The 23,499-nt window shown below is 51.5% G+C and overlaps 2 protein-coding genes across 6 annotated transcripts; one reads left to right on the top strand and one right to left on the bottom strand.

Annotated features, from left to right (window-relative positions):
* Positions 1–137: 137 nt before the first annotated feature.
* On the top strand, positions 138–1,958 carry MEA1 (male-enhanced antigen 1). 5 transcript variants are annotated; one of them, XM_019457175.2, is made up of 4 exons: positions 138–239; positions 784–1,064; positions 1,152–1,254; positions 1,560–1,958. In XM_019457175.2, the coding sequence occupies exons 1-4, from the start codon at positions 203–205 to the stop codon at positions 1,712–1,714; spliced, it is 576 nt and encodes a 191-aa protein (XP_019312720.1). In that variant the 5' UTR covers positions 138–202; the 3' UTR covers positions 1,715–1,958. The 5 variants fall into 5 exon arrangements, with proteins under 5 accessions (XP_019312720.1, XP_019312719.1, XP_019312721.1 ...); XM_019457174.2 differs by having other exon boundaries at positions 157–266; XM_019457176.2 differs by having other exon boundaries at positions 169–295.
* PPP2R5D (protein phosphatase 2 regulatory subunit B'delta) lies at positions 1,842–23,007 on the bottom strand. The gene is made up of 16 exons (XM_019457166.2): positions 22,851–23,007; positions 18,148–18,225; positions 7,167–7,383; positions 6,718–6,917; positions 6,520–6,630; positions 6,305–6,397; positions 5,736–5,866; positions 5,543–5,602; positions 5,330–5,438; positions 5,062–5,115; positions 4,600–4,770; positions 4,367–4,494; positions 3,610–3,711; positions 3,442–3,514; positions 3,196–3,312; positions 1,842–3,043 (listed from the first exon to the last, which is right to left on the bottom strand). The coding sequence occupies exons 1-16, from the start codon at positions 22,875–22,877 to the stop codon at positions 2,906–2,908; spliced, it is 1,809 nt and encodes a 602-aa protein (XP_019312711.1). The 5' UTR covers positions 22,878–23,007; the 3' UTR covers positions 1,842–2,905.
* Positions 23,008–23,499: the final 492 nt, after the last annotated feature.

A 23,499-nucleotide genomic window follows, 5' to 3' on the forward strand; every position in this document is an offset into this window, starting at 1 on the left:
AGTCCACGGGTTTCCAGAGGGACGTGAGGGGCTGAGGAGTGGCCAGGAGCCGAGGGAGGTTGTGCGCCTGTGCACATATGTGTCAAAAAAACCCCCCAAAAAACCCTGGGCATCACTGGGTAATGTAGTCCTTTGTTGTCGGAGCAGGAGATGGCGGAGGCGGGGCAAGAGGCGTACGGCTTGTCTCTCGTTCGCGTCAATCATGAGCACGGGGAGGGGCTGGAGGACCAGGCGCCCCGGTACGTCCTGCTCCGCCGGAAGTGGAGGTGCGGGTTCAGCCGCGGGCTCTGAGCGGGTGAGGCGCGCGGAAACACCGGCGCCGAGAATCGGTGGGGGCGGGTGGCGGACGCCGCTGCTGGGGCCATTTGAGGGGAGCCCCTGGGGCCTGAAGGGCATTTGTCAGGCGGTACAGAGGGGAGCCCTTTGGAGAGGGAAGAAGGGGGCGGGTACGCCCTGTCTAGGGGAGCTCGTTTGGCGATCCGGAGTTCCCAAGTAGGGGAGTAGGGGCGGGCGGGCGGGGTTCCGGACGGAGTGTCTTTTAGGAGGTGGTATGGTCTCGGGTTGGGCTGTTATTTAAGAATTGGCAGAGCAAGTCCGGTGGGCCTCGGTTCAAGATACGAGTCGGTTTAAATGGTGGAGTGCCCAGGAGAGGATGGGATGCAGGAAGCTTGGAAGCGGTTAAATGGTTTGCGGACGCAGGAGACCACAAGGAACTGGATGAGTGGCTATAGGTGGACCTGATTTCATCCGATCACTACCCTCCTGCCCTCCCTGTTCTTGCAGCCCCTGCCCGGATGGCAGCAGTAGTTCTAGGGAGAGACACCATGGGCCCCGAGCGTATCTTCCCCAATCAGACTGAGGAATTAGGGCCGCACCAGGGCCCTACGGAAGGCACTGGGGATTGGAGCAGCGAGGAGCCTGAGGAAGAGCCGGAGGAAACGGGGGCAGGCCCAGCTGGCTACTCCTACCAACCCCTGAACCAAGATCCTGAACCAGAGGAGGTGGAGCTGGCACCGGTGGGGGATGGAGAAGATGCAGTTGCTGATATTCAGGATCGGATCCAGGTATGGTGGAGGCGGCACTGTTCTGGCCAGGTGAAGCTGGGATTCCTGAAGTGCTGGACCTGAACTGTCTTCTCTCTGGCTCTTTAGGCCCTGGGGCTTCATTTGCCAGACCCGCCATTAGAGAGTGAGGATGAAGAGGAGGAAGGAGCCACGGGATTGAGCAGCCACAGCTCTATTCCCATGGACCCGGGTAAAGGGAGCATGCTTTCATTTTGGAATAATGTTGGAGGAAAGGGACTGGTCAGAACCAGTAAAGAAAGGGAAGCCATAGAGGAACACCCCGTTCCTAAAACAACAGTTTGTCATCTAAGATTTTACAGACTTCAGAATCCAGGTGAAAGTCTGTTGTGTTAGACTTGGGTTGTAGGTGGGCTTGCCTGGAAATAACAAGATGGATTTGGCCTCCCTGCTAGCCCAAGGGTTATGGGTTAATTCAAAGAATGGGGAATGGAGCTGGTCCCATCGTTTCTGTTCTCCTGTTTTTTGTGATTTCAGAACATGTGGAGTTGGTGAAAAGGACAATGGCTGGAGTAAGCCTGCCTGCGCCAGGGGTTCCTGCCTGGGCTCGGGAGATATCAGATGCCCAGTGGGAAGATGTGGTACAGAAGGCCCTCCAAGCCCGGCAGGGGACGACCCCAGCCTGGAAGTGACTACCCTGAGAGCTGCCTTATCTCCCTGCATTCCAGGCCAGAACCAGCATAGGACTGAACACATCCCTGGTTGTAATGTCCATCTTCATATTCTCCATCTCCCTTTCCACATCAAGGCAAATCAGACTTCTTCTCAGAGACCCACTTTATTCAGTTCTGTACATATGGGGACATTGGCCCAAGCCCAACCCATCTTAGCATGTATCACTGTGGAGAATAAAGCACCCTATGTACACAGCCAAAAGCTGCACTGCCTGTGCCCCTGGAACCTGGGTCTGGCCCTCTTCAGCCCCTTGCCCCTTCAGGGTGTCTGAAAGGGACAAGTGGGGGCCTGCCCAGCATCAGCACAAAGGAAATAAATAGGTGTCGGGGGAGCCATGCTTAGGGCACTGCTCCCTGCTTCCTCCTAGCTTTGGGAACCAACAACATAGGAAAGCAGTCAGCCCCAGGGTGGTCCCTTCCATGTCTGTGATCCCAGGGCTGCTGCTCACCAAACAGAGGGCACAGGGTAGGGTGTTTGTTCACCCCCTTCTCTTGGTCCATCTGGGCCCTATATTCCATCACCTATGGTCCATAGCGTATGCTTTTCTCCTTTTGACCTCCCATGTTGTCTTGGTCAGGCAGGGGATAAGAGAAAATAATTCAACCCCATCAGCCTGCACACTGCTGGGGCTGGGGGCCTAATTGTGCCTGTTGGGGGTTGGCTCCCTTCCAGCTACTCACTCCAGGGGCCAGTGGGGCTTGACATAACTTTGGTGAGAATAATCTCCTGCTGCTCCCTATATGCTTCTGCAGGGGAGGGAGAGAAGGAAAGACACCTGGAGTTGAAATGAGGATTAAGGGAAGGGGAGAGGAGCATATGTATTCCTGTGTGTATTTCTCAGAGCAGCCTCAGGTAGCTGTGGGGTTAGGAGAGGAGGGGGACAGGCATCCCCAAGTTGTCTGGGCACTGAGGATCTCAGTGCTCAGCCTGTCTGTACTAGCCACAGGGAGGCATGAACACATTTTGGGAAGAAGAGGGACCACTCTGGGGGGGGGGGTCCCCTGCTTCAAGTGCCACATCCCCTCCCTAGAGTAGCTAGAGAGGCACTGCCTTGCCCCAAGTCAGCCAGTGGGGAGCAGAGGGTGGAGGGCTAGGGCAGCGTCCCAGGGCTGAGTGGGCTGTGGCCCTGTGGTAGGACGGTGAGGGGGTCAGAGAGCCTCCTGGCTGGCAGTTAGGAATTCTTCCGCCCGCTTGTGTGCCTCCAGCGCCTTGATGGTATACACGTCCTGGGGCAGCTCGGACTTCCGCCGAAGCAGTACCTTCTCCTTCTTGATGTCCTTTAGCATCTACGTGTAGGTACGGAGAAGGCGAGGAATGGTAACCGATTCCCAATAAATTTTATGGCTTCCTCCCCTTATTCCTCGGATCTGCTGCTCCTGTCTCCTCTCCCTTTCAGAGCTTTATATTTGTGCTCCCCATTCCCTCTATGCCTTCCCACCTGCACAGCCTCTGTCTCCACCGTCCTCTTCAGAAGTTGGATGTCCTCTGCCGTGGGGGTCTCTGTCTCCATCGAGTACACAGGAGGCAGTGGTGGAGGAGCTCGGAACATGGGATACTGAGAAGGAGAGGAGGCACGGGCAGGTGGTGAGAGCCGCTTCAGAAGTCTGTGGACCTGTCTTGAAACAAACCCTCCCCCAGGCCAAACTGGGCCCCTCAGGTCGGGGCAGCAGCAGAAAAAGCTCACCTGGGGATTGAGTCGGGCCAGCTCCTCGATCTTTTGCCACATCTCTTCTCTTTCCTTCATTCGGAACCGGCCCCTGAGGGAGCAAAGATGGGATAGGCAGTGGGCTTGAAAGAGAAGCAGAGGGAACCTAGGGTGAAGATGGAAGCCCCCAAGTCGAGAGATACTCACTTCTGTTTCTCTGCCTTGTACTGTTGTGTGCAGTCATCAAACAGCTTCTGATTCATCTCCATAAACAGCTTTAGGGCATTGTAGATCAGTCCATGGATTGTCCTGTCACCGGGAAGAAGGATCAGGTACAGGAGGCCTTACTTATACTAAGGGCAGTGCCAGGACCCCAATTTGCTCTCTCCCAGGAGGGGTCTCTGCTAAGAGCTTTCATAGACCCCTGCAGTGTAAGCTTATCGCTCTAGCCAAATCACGTGACTTGAGTTTGGCATTTCAGGTTCTTTATAGGCCTTGGTCTGTTTGTCCCTCCTTTGCCTCACCCCGTGCTCTAAGACCTACCTTCTTCACGCTACTTCTATGCCCTGGCCTATCCTAATGGCCTCCCAGCAGCTTAATGGACAGCACCTGCACCACAGTGCACTTGCTGTTGGCCGGAAAGTCTCTTTAGGACAGTGGGATTCAGCACATGCTAAAAAAGATCCCATCAGCTTCTCACAGCGCAGAATGAAGTCTCCAAAGCTGCAGACTATCTCTGACGGGGAGAAGATAGGATACAAGCCACACTCTGCTGTAGGTATTGCAGACATCTCTCACATCGCTGTCTTCTCCCTGGTCAGTTCCTCAAGGGCCTGTCAGTGTGCAGTGGGCACTAGCCCCTGTGCTCAGTGACCCGATGAGACCGCTGGCTCTTCAGTTCTTCCACCCCCTCACAGGTTCCCAAACCAGAGCCCCACCACCCAGCCCTACCCCAGCCGCCTACTTGTTCCAGTGGCTCTTGGAGTTCCTGTAGAGTGCAGGGAACATGATGGGGAGGACTCGGGCAGCATTGTCACTGATCAGGCTCATGATGTACTCATTGTTCCAGTAATAGAGAGCACGCTCTGCCACCTGGTGGGGACAGGTGGGACTCAGCAGGGGTATGGTTCACTCTGCTGAAAACCCTCCTCAGTTTCTAGGAGGCCTGGGGACAGGATATGCTGGTCTGAGCCTCACCTGGAAATGAGGGCTGGAGACACACTTGGCAAGCTGGCGGAAGAGTGGTTCCATCACTTTGCTGAACTCTGAAGGTTCAATGACATCTAGAATCTCCTCTAGCTCATTCAGGAACATGACCTCCTTGGGGCTGTGGGTTTTGGGCCAGAACTTGAGGAGTCCTACAATCACCTGTGAGAAGAGGAGGACACGGGGATAAAATTCTCACTCAACACCTGCCTGCTTTCACAGGAAGCCTTCCTGGCCTCTCTCCCCACCCTGATGGGCACAGCTCGGGTGGCCTCCGCTAACTGGCCTGATTCTGTTTCCTATATATAGGTTTTACTTTTCCTTCAGAGAGGAATCCATGTCACCTGTTGGGCCACATCCCTCCTGAGCACCTGCTTATGGCATTATTCAATAGGCAGACTGGGAAGTTTAATTGACAGGAAGAGGTGTCCTGGGGCTGGGAAGGGGAATTACCGGCTCTGTGAGACTGCTCTCCTTCTCCAGGAACTGTACCACACAGTAAGCCAGCTGCAAAAGGTTGAGGTAGAAAGGAGGTGAGGTGTAGGGTCCAGGTCTCAGAGGGATCAGGGACAGAAGCAAGAGCCCAGAATGGAAGAAGAGGTGTAAAGAGGAATTATCCCACCCACTCCCTCTGCCACCCCCATCCCAGATGGAATATCTTCCCCTCCCTCTCTATTCTCTGCTGCCAGTGTCAGGGATCATCAGGAGGAAGGCAGCTCACCTGCGGGTGGTAGACACTCAGGGACTTGACCTTGTGAAGGGGAAGCAGGACACGGATGAGGAACATCTTGTGCTCTTCCTTAAGGGGCAAGGCAAAGCCGTTGATGATGCTAGGAGTTATAGGAGGTTTGTTAGGACCAAAGGGCCATCCAAGCTCAGTGCTCCCGTCCCTCCAACCTTCTGCAGGTACGTGTGCCTCCACCCCACCGCTTACCTGCCGAGGATCTCTAAGAGCTCAGCAATCCCGTTGTGATGTTCTGTCTCATAGATGAACCTGAGGGAGGAAAGAAAGGCTCTCGTGACAATCCCCAATGTTTCTCCAGCACTCTGCAGAGTCCCCCTACCTCCCTTCTCCCATCCCAACTTAGCAGGGCTTGCTATGCTCCTAAGCTGGCTCCCGGCCTCACCTGTAGAAGATGTGGTTGATCTGCCTACGGATATAAGCCCGGAGCCCCAAAAACTTGCCATAGATGCGATGCAAGATGGTCTTGAGGAAGTCCCGCTCTCGAGGATCCTCACTGTCAAACAGGTCCAGGAGCTGGGAGCAGGTGGGAGGAAAAGGTGGTGAATGAGGCAGGAGCCTAGGAAGGTCAGGGCTGGGGTGACACGGATTCCTAGCCAGGGGACACCCAGAGGTTCTCTGGATTGGGGGGGGGGGGGGTATGGGGGCAAGTCTCTGGAGAGCAGAGTGATTCCTTTACATAGCTTTCCCCAGTGTGATGTCTGGGTATGCGTGTCTGCATGCCCCACTGATGGGGAAGAGGTAACTCTTGCTAATTTCCTTCAATTATGCTAGGAGCTTGTTAAGAGCAGAGGGATTTGCTTATCCCTCCCCCACCACCAGTCCTTTGCACCAGACACAGTTGAAAGCCCATATATTCAACAGATGGAGAAAGGGTGGGGACCTCACTGAGGAGCTGTGGGGCTAGAGTTCATGGGCTGGAAGGAGGAAAGGACAGGAACTTCAGGGACTCACAGCAAGGACAAACTTCTGGTCGATATACTTCTTGGCTATGTTTGGCTGGAAATCAGGAGACTCGAGGAAACGTAAGAAAAACTCATACACGAGCTGTCAGGAGCAATGAGCATCCACTTAGGGGGTATTCCCCAAGGACTGAGACATACCCCCTTGCTGTCTCAGAGTGCCCCATTCCCTGAAGCCAGGGCCAGCATGCCCCCTCACTGTGGTACCTGGAGATGTGGCCAGGCAGCTTCCAGGGTGGGCTCATCCTCTTCTGGGTCAAACTCGGCCCCGGTGGGGTTCGATGAAGGTGGCAGCGTCCGGAAGAGGTTCACTGAAAACTGAGGGGGAGGACCCAGGTGAGAGCTCCGTGCAGGCTTCTCCACAGCCCCCGTCCCTGCCTGCTTTCCCCTTTTCCCTGTGCCCACCATGGTGACAGCCTCGGGGTAAATGGCCTCAGTGACAACATCACGGCTATGGGTGATGTATTCCACCATTTCGTTGAGTCCTGCCCGCTTCACCTCCTTGAATTTGAGGTCACTGAGTGGATCTGATACAAAGTCAAAGAGGACACAGCACTGGCGCAGCTTCTGGATAAAAAGCTCCTCCCGCTCCTGGGTTGGCGAATCTGCAGGGGGAGGCAACAGTCAGTCTCTCCTCCCTAGCCCTTCACTGCCATGTGCTACTTGCCTTACAGGGCCTTCCCCTACCCCATCCTGCTGCCATCCTGCTCCCCTGGCACCCCAGCCCTGGTGGACCTCCCTCTCACATTGTCTAGAACTTCCATCCCCCTCAAATACTCCCAAACCTCTATACAGCCAATGCCCAGTGACCCCCTAGGCCTGGTGCACCAGCCCCCATGACCTTTTCCAAGTACCTTTCAGGGCAGGAAGCTTCTGTAACTCCCGGTTCTTGCTGAGATTGAAGCGGGAGGAGCTTTGCCGTCGCTCCTTCTTGACAATCTGGGGCCCTCCAGAGTACTTGATTTTGCTGAGCTGCGTTGGGGGCGGTGTGCTGTTGCTGGGACGCTTGTTGGACGATGGGGGCTGGGGCTGCGGCTGCGGCTGGGGCTGGGGCTGAGGCTGGGGCTGGGCCTAGTCAAATAAGTGATTTGTTGAAGTCCGCTCCCCAAGGTACAGCTCCCACCCTGGGCCGCAGCCCATCCCGCAGTCCATCCATGCCTGCACAGGCCTGGGCAGCCAAGCAGCCATCTCCTACCCTGGAGCAGCTCCAGTCAGGGTCAGAGATGACTAAGGTTTATTATCCCCAGAAGGGGGTGGTCAAGAAGCCGTGTCTCCCAAAATGGTGCCCACTGCCTGTGCATCGAGAGCCTTCAAAATGTTTGTTCTAGTTCACGAACAGGCAAATCTAATTGATGGATTGATGGTGATGGATGTCAGAAAAGTGGCTATCTTGCCAGGGCTGGCAGGGGTGTGGGATTGATTGAGAAGGGATCTGAAGAATCTTCTGAGTAACGGAAATGTTCTATATCTTGACTGGATCTGGCAGGTGGTTCGAAGCATAAACATATGTAAAAATTCATTAAGCAGAAAAAAAAATTCATTAGGTAGCATACTTGAGATTATCGTACTTTCCCACTTCACTGAATGCATCACATTCTTGGTCAAAAGTTAAAAGAGGGGCGCCTGGGTGGCTCAGTACGTTAAGCATCCAACTCTTGATTTCCAATCAGGTCATGATCTCACAGTCATGAGATGGAGTCCCTGCACCAGGATCTGCTCTGAACGTGGAGCCTGGTTGGGATTCTCCATACTACATATAAAAGGCTTTGTGCACACTTTATATATAATATATACATATATATGTATATATATGTATAAATATATATATAGGGCTTTGTGCCCTATTTATAACAGCAAATAAATAAATAAATAATCAATCAATCATGGAGTTAAAATTATGTTCATGAAAACTATGTACTACATGCAATCATACACAGTTCGACTGTAGAAAATATTTACGCAGCCATAGTAATTTACCCAAAATTGGTGAGAAGTACTTTGGGAGGATGGGAAAGGTCTATATTGGATATAAGATGCTAAGACCTTACTTTTCCATAGTAGGAAGTCAACAGATTATATCTAATGCTCAAAAATGAAAGAATTTTAGAGGCGCCTGGGTGGCTCAGTCGGTTGAGTGTCCAACTCGGGCTCAGGTCATGATCTCATGGTTCACGAGTTTGAGCCCCACGTTGGGCTCTGTGCTGACAGCTCGGAGCCTGGAGCGTGCTTCGGATTCTGTGTCTCCCTCTCTCTCTCTGCCCCTCCCCAGTTTGCACTCTGTCTCTCCCTCTCTCAAAAATAAATAAACATTAAAAAAAATTTTTTTTGACAAAAGAATTTTTTAAAAAGCAGCAAAAGACTCTTAATTGGGGCGCCTGGGTGGCTCTGTTGGTTAAGTGTCTGACTTCAGCTCAGGTCATGATCTCGTGTTCATGGGTTCCAGCCCCGCATCAGCCTCTAAGCAGACAGCTCAGAACCTAAAGCCTGCCTCGGATTCTGTGTCTCCCTCTCTCTCTGCCTTTTCCCTGTTTGTGCTCTCTCTCTAAAGTAAATAAATTAACATTAAAAAGAAAAAAGACTTGGGGCGCCTGGGTGGCTCAGTCGGTTGAGTGTCTGACTTCAGCTCAGGTCATGATCTCAGAGTTCGAGCCCCGCATCGGGCTCTGGTGCTGACAGCTCGGGAGCCTGAAGCCTGCTTCGGGTTCTGTGTCTCCCTCTCCCTCTGCCCCTAACCCACTCACATTCTGTCTCTCTCTCAAAAATAAGTAAACATTAAAAAAATTAAAAAAAAAAAAAAAGACTCTTATTTGGAAGCACAGAAGTCAATTTCCAAGGAAAGGTGGGTTGAAAGCGGTCACCACAAAGCAACAGAATAGGGGGCTAGGCGGGAGCTGCTCCTTTCATTACAAGGCCAAGGGTACTTACTGTCTGACCTTCTGAACAACGTACATGTTGTCATGTTGATAAGTTTCAAAATAAAACAAAGCCTAAAACTATGTAATGACAGAAAATTGCTTCCTATGCAAAGTTAAATAAGGATAACACAAAACTGTACATGCAAAATGAGCTCACCCACATGACAACACGTGCACAGAACCCAAAGCTCAGTGAAGAGAAGGAAAAAACAACAGCAAGCCACCACTGTTTTTATGACTGTCTCCCATTGTAGCAGAATGACAGATGACTTTTCTCTACTTTTCTCGATTTTCTACAAGCTGACACATTTATATAATGGGAGAAACACAGCTAATTTTTTTAAAGCTATCTCTTTACTCCATCCCAGACACGGGTGTTGGAGCCCCACGAAGGTCACTGTCAGAAGTATACACACAGGTGTTTGCAACGCTGTCCACCCACAGGTACTGTCAGGTAACCACCTGCCGGTAGAGGGGAGAAGCTGGGCCGCAGGACAACCCTTGCCCCCAGAGACTGCAGCAGGATCAGAGGACTGAGGCCATGTCCAGATGGGTACCCACACCACAGGAGACTGGGTGGCTCAGTGGGTTAAGTGGCTAACTTCAGCTCAGGTCATGATCTCACAGTTCGTGAGTTTAAGCCCCACATCGGGCTCTGTGCTGATGGCACAGAGTCTGTTTGGGATTCTCTCCCTTCCTCTCTGCTCCTCCCCGGCTTGTGCTCTCTCTCTCTCTCTCTCAAAATAATTAAATTAAAAAAAGAAAAAAAGAATGGGAGAATACGAAATCATCTGGGATGGGGGAAGGGAGGAAGACAGAAATGTTATGCTTTGTAGGCTCTGAATTTTTTATAGAAACAACTATGTCAAGCTTGTGACCTATCTGGGGATCAGAGGAGAGGAGAGACACGCTGCATCCAGCCTGGGGCTGGCCTGTGGGTCCAGTGTAGCTCATTACCTTCTTGGCCATCTGGCCCTCTCCCCCACCTGAAATGATCACCCCAGACACTAACCTAAGGGAGCACAAGGAAATGGGGCAAGATTAGCCGCCACACACCTCTCCTGCCATAACCAGCACTCAGCCGGTGTGATTCTGGTTAGACTGTACAAGATGCCCTGGGGTCTCTCTTCCTGCACATGGCAGATGGCTCATACCTTGGTGAGGGATAGGAGAGAGAGGCAGAAGGGTGGGGAACCAGACCCACCCCTGCCCTGTGCCTTCATTTCCCGGTTGCAGGAAAAACCAAATCCTTATCTGTGGAGCTTGGTGGTCACGAGCACAGACTCACACTAGACTGCCTCGGTTTGACTACTGCTCTGCCATTTATTAGCCAAGTAACCTCCAGAAAGTCAACTAGTCTGTCTACCTCCATTTCCTCATCTGTAAAGTGGGGATGACAATAGTACCTAGCTCATAAGGTTGTAATAACGATTTAAGTGAACGTTATATAGCTCACAGAAGTGCTTTGTAAGAAGTGTCTTCTACTGTTATCACGATTATTTCCCATCCCTAGACTTTAAAAATGCAACCTGGAAATTCCTGAAATTAGCATGCCTCAAATGTCCCCATGGGTCCATTATCTTCCTTGGTCTAAAACGGGGGAACCCAAGAAAGCATTTCATCTTTCAAGATCCAGTTTAAGCCCCACCCTCTTCTTTGTCTGTTTCACTGGCTCTGTGATCATCCCCAGTGATGCCTCTTGGCTCGGTGTGTTCACATGTCCAACTAGATAGCAAGTCCCCTGAAAGCCAGGACCCTGGTTTGTACCGTTCTGGGTCCCCTCAAGCACTGGCACCTAACAGGCATTCAATGAAGGTTTGATTGGTTGATTGACAGGGGGCCAGACCTTTCCTGTCCCAAGCCCGGAACCATCAGAACAGAGCACTGTATGGTGTCAGGAGCAGAGTAGGAGGGAGAAACATTAGTTATACTAGGGCAAGGGGCTCAGTGGCAGCTAACGAACAAAACTCTGAGGAAGAGCATGTCCTTCTCCATCGTCCCAGATAAGAAAGACACTTTGCACCTCCACAAACCGCACACTGAGGGGATGTCTAGGGAAAGAGGCATTCACCCCAGAAGGAGAGAAGCCAGGCCTCGATTTTCTCTGCTAACAGAGAAATGGGCAAATCTGTGGTTTCCCATCTATTCTCCAAGTAAGGTTAAGAGAACAGAGGGTCACATGGCTAAAAATCAAAGTTTAAAAACCAGTAGAGGGGCACCTGGGTGGCTGAGCTGGATTTCGACTCAGGTCATGATCTCTCAGTCCTGAGATCAAGCCCCATGTCAAGCCCGTATTGGGCGTGGAGCCTGCTTGGGATTCCCTCTCCCCCTCTCCTTCTGTTCCTCCCCTGCTCATGCTCTCTCTAAAAAAAATTAAAAAATAAAATAAAAATAAAAACGAATAGGTTGATGCCTGAGGTCCCTTCTCCACTAGGAATGCATCATTGAAGGCAGGGGTGAATGGAGAGCTGCTGAGCTTAGCTTGTCCCACCTCACCCCACTGGGCCACCTGGTTTTATAAGGACCATTGGCTCCCAGGCCCCACACACAAGAAGCATCTGAGAGACAGCTGGTCCAGTCAGCAAAGCGCCTGGCTGCCAAGCCTCAATGAGGCATCCCCTGGTCTATTCACTCTTCAATAGGAAACATGCTTGTCAGCATGAGGCATGGGGCTATGCCAGTGACTCACTTCATGTCCAACTCTTTCCTCTAAAAACTTCAGCCTTTTTTTTTTTTTATCATTTTTTTTAAAGATTTTATCTTTTAGTAATCTCTACACCCAACTTTGGGCTCGAATTTATAATCTCGAGATCAAGAGTCACATGCTCCCCCGACTGAGCCAGCCAGGCACCCAGTAAAAGCTTCAGCTTTTAACTTTTCTACTGACCTGGGCTGCAGGTGGGAGGCAGGTGAGTCCCCTGGGGAACCTTCCACAACTATCACCATCACTGGTGAACGCTGACCGAAGGCAACCCAGCCAACCTGGCCATTTCCTCTGCCTGAAGTGCCTTCTCCTCCCACCTCCAAGAAGCCTTCCTAGATTTGGGTCTCCAGCAGTCAAGTGGTACTTGGAATTTATGCACCACACTCGCACTCAAGAGACTGCAAACTAAACTTGCCCACTCTGAACCAACCCTAGTCCAATTTCATCCTAACACAATCACCATTAATAATCAAACCCAAATATTTAAACCTAAAATAAGAGATAGAAATATAAATTAAGGGGGCGACTGAGAGGCTGAAATGGGCATCCAACTCTTGATTTGGGCTCAGGTCATGATCTCACGGTTCATGGGATTGAGCCCTGCACTGTTATTGTTACTTGGAATTCTCTCTCTCCACCCTTCCTCCCGCTCACACCAGCTCTCTCTCAAGACATGTTTTTAAAAATTAAATTAAATTAAAGAAAAAAAAGAAATATAAATTAAGTACTATAGAAAGTATTGTAAAGGGGCACCTGGCTAGTTCGGTTGGTAGAGCATGAGACTCTTGATCTCAGGGTCCTGAGTTGAAGTCCCACATTGGGTGTAGAGCTAGCTTGAAAGAGAGAGAGAGAGAGAGAGAGAGAGAGAGAGAGGAGAGAGAGAGAGAGAGAGAGAGAGAGAAAGAAAGAAAGAAAGAAAGAAAGAAAGAAAGAAAGAAAGAAAGAAAAAAGAAAGAGAAAGAGAGACGTATTGGGGCACCTGGGTCAGTTAAGCGTCCAACTCTTGTTTTCAGCTCAGGTCATGATCTCACATTCATGGGTTCAAGCCCCATGTCGGGCTCTGCGCTGGCAGCGTGCAGCCTGCTTGGGATCCTCTCTCTCCCTTATCTCTCTGCCCCTCCCCTGCTCGCACATGCACTTTCTATCTCCCTCTCTAAATAAATAAACATTTTTTTTTTAATTTTTAAAAAGTGTTGTCAGAAAAAGATGAAAGGTAAAACAGTGAAAAACTCACAATGTCACAGCTTTTGCATAATCAATCACCTAGTCAAATAAAGATCATTTTAGTTTAAAACCCCAAAAAATCGCAGAGGCATTCTCTCCTATCCTGACACCTAGAGCTCTATCTAGCTGAGCTAAATTATTTCCTTCCTTCATTTATTCAATGGTCATCATGCTAAGCCTTAGAGATTAAAGGGTAGCCCCTGCCCTCAAAGAGCTCACAGTCCAGTGGGTGAGACCAACACACGGACAGCTCTTGGTACCAGGGAAATGAAAAAACAGAGTGCCACCAAGGATACGGGAACACAAACTCTGCCAGAAGAATGAGTGAAACTGTTCCTGAAGAGGTGACTTTTGATTCGCTCTCAAAGGACAAACATGAGCTCAGCGGGCAAAAGAACAAATCAGCGGGGGGGGGGGGGGGGGGGGGGGGGGGGGGGCAGGGTGACTCAGTCGGTTGAGCCTCCTACTTCGGCTCAGGTCATGATCTCACAGTTCGTGGATTTGAGCCCCGCATCAGGCTCTGTGCTGACAGCTCAGAGCCTGCAGCCTGCTTCGGATTCTGTGTCTCCCTCTCTCTCTGCCTTTCCCCCGCTCACACTCTGTCTCTCTCTCAAAAATAAACATTAAAAAAAAAAAAAAAAGGAACAAAGCAGGAAAATAAAGTAGTCCATGCCAATGGAATTTCATCAATAAGGACCCAGAGTTACAAAAGGGCTTGTATCAGGAGATGGGAAGTCCAGCAGAGGGAGAAACCAGGATGGGTGCTAGAAAAATGAGGCAGGGCCCCCTCAGAGGGGTCCAGAGTGTGAATTTGAGTGTTAACTTAAAAGCAATGAGATGCCAACAGAGCTTTTCTTTTTTATTTTTTTAACGTTTTATTTATTTTTGAGAGAGACAGAGCATGAGTGGGGGAGGGGCAGAGAGAGGGACACACAGAACCCGAAGCAGGCCTTCAGGCTCTCAGCTGTCAGCACAGAGTCGGATGCAGGGCTCAAACTCATGAAACATGAGATCATGACCTGAGCCGGAGTCGGACACTTAATGGACTGAGCCACCCAGGCGCCCCAAACCAACAGAGCTTTTTAAGTAGAGGACTGATAAGACAGAAGAATGTTTTTAGTGGCAACAATTTTGGCTACTGGGAGGACAGGCTGACATGGAGGGACTGAGATAGTTTCTTCCTCCCTCTGTCCCTGCTCCCAGAACTCAGGACAGGGCACACCACCGAGTGGAGTCCAGGGCAGTGAACTGCTGTCTCCAGAGACAGAGCAGAAAGACCCTTGCCTGCAGCGATAGGTCAACAGTGAGTCTTATCCAATCTCTCAAGGCTCCTTTCCGTTCTAAGACTCTTCCAGAATCTTAGACACAGGGTATCACGTCATTAAGAACACAGGAGGGGGTGCCTGGGTGGTTCAGTCGGTTAAGCTCCCAACTCTTGATCTCAGCTCAGGTCTTGATGTCAGTCAGGGTTGTGAGTTCAAGGCCACACTGGGCTCCACGTGGGTGTTGAAGTCTACTTTAAAAATAAATAATGAAGTCTAAACAAAAAAACAAAAACAAAAACACCACGAATCGGCTCGTGAGCCACAGCACACTGGGTTGAATTCCAGCTCTGCTGTTTACCAGCTGAGTAAGAGCTATTTAACGTCACTAAGACCTCAGTTTCATCTGTAAAATGGGGATGATGACTGATAACAGAATGACCTCAGGGGAGTGTTGTGAAGATTAAATGAGATTAAAAGGTTAAATGCAAGCAAAGGTCTTAAGACAGCACCTGGGAAGTTGAACAGTGTCAACCCAACGTCTGTGAACGTGACGTAACTTGGAAATAGGGTCTTTGTAGACATAAACAAGTTGGGGTGGGCCCTAAATCCATGTGACTAGTGTCTTCATAAGAAGAAAATGTGGACACGGGGCGCCTGGGTGGCTCAGTGAGTTAAGCATCTGACTTCGGCTCAGGTCATGATCTCAGGGCTCACGAGTCCAAGCCCCATGTCCGGCTCTGAGCTGACAGCTCACAGCTCGGAACCTGGAGCCTGTTTCGGATTCGGTCTCCCTTTCTCTCTGCCCCTCCCCCGCTCATACTCTGTCTCTCTCTCTCAAAAATAAATTAAACAAAAACAAAAAAGAGGAAGGAAGAAAATGTGAACACAGAGACACACAGGGCAGAACCCCATGTGAAGGTGAAGGTGGAGGAGGAGACTGGAGTGATGCATCCATAAGCCAAGGAACACTGAGGACTGTTAAAAACCACCAGAATCTAGGGAGAGGTACAGAAGAGATTCTTGCCTAGAACCTCAGAGGGACATGGCCTACTGATGCCTCGATTTCAGATTTCTGGCCACCAGGACTGTAAGAGAATAAATCTCTGTTATTTTAAGCCATTCAGTTTGTGGTCATTTGTTATGGCTGCCCTAGGAACCTAACACACAAGTAACTGCTCAATAAACTAAATGGTGGCTGCCGGAATTATTAGATCAATTGGAAAGGCTCTGGCAAATGCATGACACAGGGTAAATTTGGCTAGAAGAGCCCCAAATTCTGGACTAGAAAAACAGCAAGGGAAGGACTGTGCCAAACAGCTTTGGATGACCTGAGCCTCATAGCCTGGCCCCCAACTTTTCCACCGTCCCTCTGTCTGGGGCCACATGGGTACATGTCTGGAAAATCATGCAGCATTTCTGCATCTGCCTCGTACAGGTGAGCCCTGAGCACCATTTCACAAAACAGAGCCCCAGGTGAACTCAACACTCTACTTTTTCAAATAGATGTGTCCACAAAGACAGTGGAGAAATCCTAGCAGTTGGTCTCAGCCTATTTCCTAACTTGTTTGAGCTTTCATTTTCCTATCTGGGAAAGGAGAGGGTTAGACTCCAAGGTTACTTCCAACACTTAGGTTTACTTATTTAGCCACTAATGCATTCAAATCCTGGCACCTGTAATGTGCCAAGCCCTTGGGCGGCTCAAAGGGAAGCAAAGGGAAACCTCAAGGAGCTCACTCACGTGCTAATAACACAAAAGTTAAAATGGATAAACAATGAATTCACACCAAATTGTTTAATTACAGCCGTGTAAATGCTGCTGTGGGGCGATACTGGAGCTAACAGAGCAAATAGCCGGAGCCCTGACCATGTCCTGGTGGGGAGGGAGGGGGAGGCAGTCAAGGAAGGCTGCTTTTAGGACAAGACATCCAATCTATCTAGTAACTGAACAAGTAGGAGTTAGGCAAAAGATGAGAACAGCCCCCTAACTATTCCTTTCTGTCCCTTTAAATCCCGTTTCTATGTCTCTCTTGCTGCTTTGAATGTCAGTTGCCAGCTCCCAGCCACCTTCCCTGTGGGTCCCACAGATGTCACCATTCCTAAAGGGGAGACTGGGCCCAGAGGGAGTGTTTCCCAGGAGCGCTGACTGATGAGTTATTAAGAACCAAGTGCATAAGGGGCACCTGGCTGGCTCAGTTGGTGAAGCAGGTGACTCTTGACCTGAGGGTTGTGAGTTCAAGCCCCACACTGGACGTAGAGATTACTTAAAAAAATAAAAAATAAAATAAAAATGCCCGCCCTGCCCTCTCCCCTCCCCTCCGCCCAAAGAACAAAATACACGAGCATACAGACGTGGGGAAGAAACAAGGTGCCGGCTGCCTTCAAGCAGCATACCCAGCTCCCCTCCCTCAGAGTCCACAGTCTGGTGGAGAGAAACCCACGTTGGAAAAATAGTCACAACAAAAAGTGATAAGGTCTATCCTGGAGACATGTTGAAATTACTGTTTAAGGGCAAAGGAAGGAGGAATTCATCTTCTGTGGTCCTCAACTCCCATGTCTGTAAAATGAGGAACACCTGCCCTGCTTCTTCTGATTACTCAAGTGAGGCCTAAAATGAAGGTCAGGGGTGTGGGAAGTGCTGAGGTGACAGGGACCAGAAGTACATAGAAAAGTCTAAATCCAGGATTAACTCCAATACTTGCTAATCGATTTCTTCTCCCCCTCAAATCCACAAGCCCTGCCCATAATCACAGAGATGTTTCCTGTTGTCCTCTATGGCTCTAAACAGTTGAGAACAGGAGAGAAGCAGAGGGGCGCCTGGGTGGCTCAGCCAGTTAAGTGTCTGACTCTTGATTTCGGCTCAGGTCATGATCTCACGGTTCATGAGATTGAGCCCCTCCACAGTGACCGCATGGAGCCTGCTTGGGATTCTCTCTCTCCCTCTCTCTCTCTGCCCCTCCCCCGCTCACTCACACGCTCACGCTCTCTCCCTCTCAAAATAAACAAACAAACAAACAAACAAAAAAGCAGAAAAACCAAGGATCACCAGTTTCTGAGTAAGATGGGTACTTACTTGCTCAACATGTTCACAGGACCGGCCACCATCTTGAGCATCGCATTGAGCACACTCCCAAACTCTCCTGGACATACTCTGGACTTAAGTCTCTCCACCCTCCAGTGCTCTCTCTGCTTGCCATTTATTGCTTTACAGCCCTAGACTTCCAAGCTGTGCTGACCTCTGCTCATCACTGTCCTTTAGCAGGTTCCCATTGGATCAGAACCAAGGGCAGTGGGCCCAGCCCTGGCCAGCTCAAGGACACCAGCCACTCCCACCCCTTCCCCACCCCAAGCCATGCCAAAGCCACTCATTCCCCACTGAGCACCCTTGTACTTTTTCCCTTCCCCCCCAGCACCCGCTACCCCTAGCTTTTCATTCTAAGGAAAAAGGAATTCTTACCACGCAAGGTTGGCAGACAAATAACTTTCAGAAGAATTGCTGGGGAGTCTGAAGAACTGCAGAGCGTAGTCGCTCTATACCAGCCGAAGGGACAGGCTGCCTGACTGAAGGCAGCTACCTGGCTGGGCTGTCCAAGCTCCTCCCAGGCTGTGGAAGGCCCCTTCCCTTCTGCCTGGATCACATCTGGCCCCCTGGGATCCCTCACCCCACTAGCCGTCGAGCAGTTCGAGCTGGTGCCTGCACCGTAACTAGAGCCGTGCCCACTTTCATTACCTCCTCGGCGCTCTCGCCGCCACCATCCTTGCCCGAGCTGCTGGGCTTGGTCGTGCCTTTGGCAAGCTTGGGGGTCTCCTGAAGGGGGAAGATGGAGGTAGTCAGCAGATGCCAGAAGGGAGAGGCCTCATCTGGACTGCTTAGGTCTGTGTTGTAATTATCCTCTGTCCAACGGAAGTAATCAGTCAGAACCACTGAGCATCTACCCTGTACCTAGCCCAGGGGAGGAGGACTTGGGGTACACAAAGGGAGTCCCTCCAAAGAGTTTGGAATGTGGTGAGGAAGACATTGCTAAGACATAGTAATGAAGCATGATAATAATGATCTGTCCCCTCACATGGCTGCTGTATGAGTAAGGGCCCCGGAGAGCCTCTGTCAAGGAAGAACCAGGGTGTGGAGCTTTAAGGAACAAGCTATTCTGTCTGGCTTCTGGCTAGAGCGGGCAGGGGGGGTGCCTAAGGTTCTCATGCTGGAGGAGAGAGAGTCACCACTCTCCCCCAAAGCCATCTGCAAAGACCTGGAGGCCTTTTTTTGGAAATTACAAATAATATCCAGACTAGAGGGTGCTATTGGCATGATCAGGTACAGGAATTATCCCTAAGAGTGCCTTGGTGGACAAGCATGGGGACAGGGATGGGGGTAAGACCCTGAACTGCTACAAGGATGAGCGCTAGTCCGAAGTCTCCCTCGGGAACTGGGCCGCTGGCTCAGAGCCCTGGCCTGCCTGGCGTCTCTTCCTCTGCCTCGGGCCAAAAAAAGCAACTGCACAGGGACAGGATGGGGAAAATGTGAAAAAGACTTGGGGATTTAGGTCTGATTGCAAGCTCCACACAAATCCTTCATGTGCCAGGGTTGCCCCAGCACCCCATGACCTTCTGTCCAGTTAGCAAATGGAGTGCAGAGCTCTTGGCATGGGGAGGGGACATGGAAGTGCCCCTGTCCTTGGCACTTGATGGAGTTGTTCAGGAGGATCTGGTTCCATCGTGAGCATCCGACTTTGGGAGGGACAAAGACAAATCCTAGGTTTTCTTCTGGCGAAATACAACCCATACTGGGAGTAGATTCAAAAGCCTGTCCTGAGAGCAACAGCTGCAAGGCTGGGCTAGCTAATGATGGAGGGGAGGAGTCCCAGCGGTAGGCGAGCACGAGGGGGTTTTACGAATAAATGAAGGGCTGCCATGTGGACTAAAGATGCAACTTGCTCTATGTGGATCCAGGAGCCCAAGAGGCATGGGCTGAAGTGGCAGGAAGACAGGCTGAGGCTCCGAATAGGAAGGATCTTCTCCTGAAGCAGCTGCACAGAAACCGGCTGTGTGCAAGCTCCCCAGTCCTGAGAGCATTCAAGCAAAGGAGCATTCGTGACTCTTCTAATGCACGGGCAGGAGGGGTTTGAGCCCTAAATGAAGACTGTCAGAGGATCTTGGAAGTCACTTTTGGCTCTGAGATTCTGACACTTGATGGCAACTGCGCCCCTTCAGTGACAAGTGTTAAGTCACACTGACTATGGGGGCACAAGGATTTCTGGGAGAACAGAGCTCTGCGTGGGCTGGAGGAGGGGGCAGGGAGGATGAGAGCCTTTCCCAGGTGGGGAGCAGCTCCAGGTGTCAGCCAGCAGGAAGGTGCTCCTTTGGGCTGAGCACTCTCCCAGCTGCCCACTGACCAGGCTGGCAGGCATACCGACCCCTTGCCAAAGGGCCAGGGAGTGTGGCTCAGAGCGTGGCGTGTAGAGGCAAAGGATGAGGGGCGCAGGCAGGAGTCACTGAGGTGACCGCACATACCCCGGACGTGGGCCTCATGGACAAAGCTGACCCACCTTTATACATGTCACATCTCTCTACTTGACCACAAGCTCCTTCTCCGCCAGCCCTACAGCACTTAAGCATACCTAACAGGGAGTGTGCCGTGAGAATCCCAGCTGCCTGGTTATGTGGGCGTGTGTGGGGGCATGGGGAAACCACGCCCACCACCCTTGCTCCCCGGCTCCTGCAGAACAGGTCAAGTGCACACAACACAGTGCAGCCCAACCGTCACTTGCGGCCTGGAACTGGGGTTTGGAGCCCACACTGTGTTTGGGGCCCAACTCTTACTAGCTCTGGAATTGTAGGCAGGTTAACTAGCCTCTCTGAGGCTCAGTCCTCCTCTTTTAAGTGACAACAATCACACTACCTAATTCCCTTTAGCACAGTGTCCAGCACATGAAAATCCCAATGTTAGCCCGTTATTACTATTATTAAAAACAATAAGAAAGTGGAAAGGAGCAGGGGCATGCCACCTGGGAACCTAAAAGAGATTCAGTCCTAGATCAGAACATGAGGGAAGAGGAGGGAAGCAAATCCCCCAAGGGACTGACTCAGCACCCATCTATTGAGGGCCTACTGTGTGCAAGAAGAGGCCAAACCAAAATGGAGTTATTATCTCAAGGGGGAAGAAAAGATTTGTCCACAATTAATTCCAGTCCAAGGGAACAAAAAGGACCATACGTGACCTATCAAGTGTTCCACAAATCCCGAGGAGGGGAGAGCTCACTGGGAAGTGAGGGTTCAGGAAAGGCTTCAGGGAGAAGGTCGTGAAGGATGGCCAAGACTGGGACCAGCAGAGATGAAGGAGAAAGGAGAGAGGTGATGGATGTGCAATAAAGATCCTCCTCTCTGCCCCCACCCTATCTGGGCAAAGCTCAGTCACACTGTCACCTCCCTCTCCCTCAGGGCTTGTTAACCATTTAAGGAGGCCAAATGCAACTGGAAATCAAAAGCAGAAAGTTAAACCTTGAAAGGAATCAGAGATGCCTGGTTCTGTGCAACCCAATTCTTCCAATGTTGTTTCCCAGCCAAATACTATGGTCAAATATCTATGGTCCCAGCAAGTCTAAGAATTTTTCTTCTCAATCACCTAGAAGAAGAAGGCTTACTGTAGATGGGACACTGTCTGTCCCATTTTAGTATCAGACTAAAAACTACAGATGGGCGGGGACTTCACCAGCTTCCCCTGAATTTCATGCCCCTCCACGCTCCTTGAAGGAACCCCCTTAGCCTCTGGTGTGGCTGAATTGTGTGTGCATCATTCACAGCTAAGCTGCCCAAACCACTTCAGCAGACCCACTCCCCAAGGACACAGGGCCTGGGTGGGGAACACGAACCTGCCAACCCAGGACCCCAGGAGGTTCAGTGCCTAGTACACCATCACCAACCCTACACTCAGAACCTCTGGCCCTGTGCAGTTATGGAGACAACCCAGAATGAGAGCTGCCTGGGAAATCTCCAAAAGCCCCAGGATAAAGAGTTGAATTGATAAGGTCAGAGATGGCAGCCCAGCAACCAGCCAATCAGAGGGCAAATGAAAGTAAGACACGTCTGGGGTCATAAAGTGGCTGAGCAGAGCACCAGGCCAGAGCCAGCCCCACCACGAGGGGCCAGCCCCAGGAAAGGAGAAGCTGGGGGAGGCTGGAACTGGTATCCTAGCATCCTCTGTGAGTCTGTACCTCAAAGGAACCACACCTCTGAGTCAGACCTCAGCAACAGCAGGAAATAGAAGGTAGAGAAAGGCAGGGATGAAGAACAGGGGCAAGAAGGCAATATGGAAATAGAAGAGGAAGGTGAAAGAAGGCAACATCAAGAAACAAGCCTGTATCAGGACACCATGACAAAGTCAAGGGTGCCCAGGGGTTGGCTGGCCTTTGGGGTAAGAAGGAAAATTAATCTGATAGTAAGGGCAGATTCCCAATTTGAGGATAGTGTAGCCCAGGAAAGGCAGGAATCCAGCACTGCAAAACTGGAAAAATGCAAAGGTTATCCTAAGATTAGGAAAAGGAGAGAACCTTGCTCAGATTAGGAAAGGTAACTGATTTAGGATGAACCTGCAAGTCGGTTGATGCCTGTTAGGGGGGCTTTGGTACAAAGGAGGCCTTTAAGTCAAGAGACCTGATATTGCAGCTGGGCCTCCAAACAGGCTGTGTGACCTTGGCCAAGTCCCTTCCCCTGTCGGGGCCTCAGTCTCCTCATCTGTATCACTAAGGATTACGCTGAATGCGCTCAGTGGTCCCTTCCAACACTGACGTTCTGAGGTTCCATCAACAGAAGGAAGGGCTCAGTCCTGGCTTACAAGTTTGTGTGTGAAGGAAGAACTAGAGGGAGGGGCCTAGGCCAGATTTGGTGGAGGAGAGAGAAAGCAGAGCAGTTCTAGGTCAAGGTGCTTGGCGGGGAGGGAGAAGGGGCTGTAAGGGACGGTGGAGAAGGCCGGCCCAGGCCCAGGCCCGGCGCGTAAGAAAAGGGAAGGGGCTGCGCGCAATGGGGGGCGGGGGGAGGTGGGCTGGAAGGAGGTGCGGTCTCAGATGAGGGGCTGTCCCAAACGGGTAACCGGGTGGGGAGTGGGGAGAGTGGGGTGGGGGCGGGAAGAAAAAGCAGGGGAGTGACCTGGGAGTGGAGCAGATCTGGAGGGAGGTGGTTACCCTGGGCCGGGGGTAGGTGAGGGGAGGAAAGGAAGGAGGTGTACGCGGGGGACTCTATCCCAGGCAAGGTGAGGGAGCTTTTCCAGCTGCGGCACAGGCTGGGGGTGCGGCTAGCGGCGGGGGCGGAGGGCTGGCCCCGGGAGTCCTGCGGGGGCCGGACGGGAGGGTCAGTCTGGGGCTGTCCCGGGCCTGGCTCGGCCTCTCCCAGTGCTCCGCGCAGGCCCCAAGGCGGAGGCGCGAAGAAAAGGGCCACGCTCACCTTCTCCTTCTTCAGTTTATAGGGCATCTCGGCCCGTCCGGACCCAGCCCGGCTCCTGCGGCCCCGCTCCGGCTCCGGCTTTGCTCGGCCGCACTCGGCCCGCTCGGCGTCTCTTCGCCACCGCCTGCGCGCTGCGCCCGGGTCGAGCGGTGTCTGCGCCTCCAATTGGCCCAAACTCTTACAAACCTGCCTGACAACCAGGCGCCGCCTCCTTGGATTGGTTATTGGGGCCAAGCTGCTTCCTTTTTTTCTCATTGGAAAGGAAGAGTACAAACCGCCAGGGTTCGTCTCCCAGAATTGGCTGAGTGGGAGGTCCCGCCCTAAAGTGGGTCGAGCTTAACGAAGGAGGTGGGGAAAAGGGGAAGCCCTAGCTTAGCACCGAGTACCGCACTCGGGCGTCTGGTGTGCGTCGGCCTCTGCCATTCTTTTGCAGCCGGTTCCCTTCTAAAGTGGTTCTCACTCTCCCCGCTCTGCTCCTTCGCCCAGTACGAATGGAAGGAAAGAAGCCCTAAAATGAAGGGCACCTTTCTTCATCTGGGCAATTACCACTAATTGCATATGCAAAATTAGCGGAGAGAGCTCCCAAGAGTCCTCCAGGGCATCCGTTTCCTAAACGAGGCATGCAGAGAATCAAAGGGGAAGGCTGGGT

The sequence above is a fragment of the Panthera pardus genome, unplaced genomic scaffold, assembly GCF_024362965.1.
Source record: "Panthera pardus isolate Hobbes unplaced genomic scaffold, ASM2436296v1 HiC_scaffold_17, whole genome shotgun sequence".
NCBI lineage: Eukaryota > Metazoa > Chordata > Mammalia > Carnivora > Felidae > Panthera > Panthera pardus.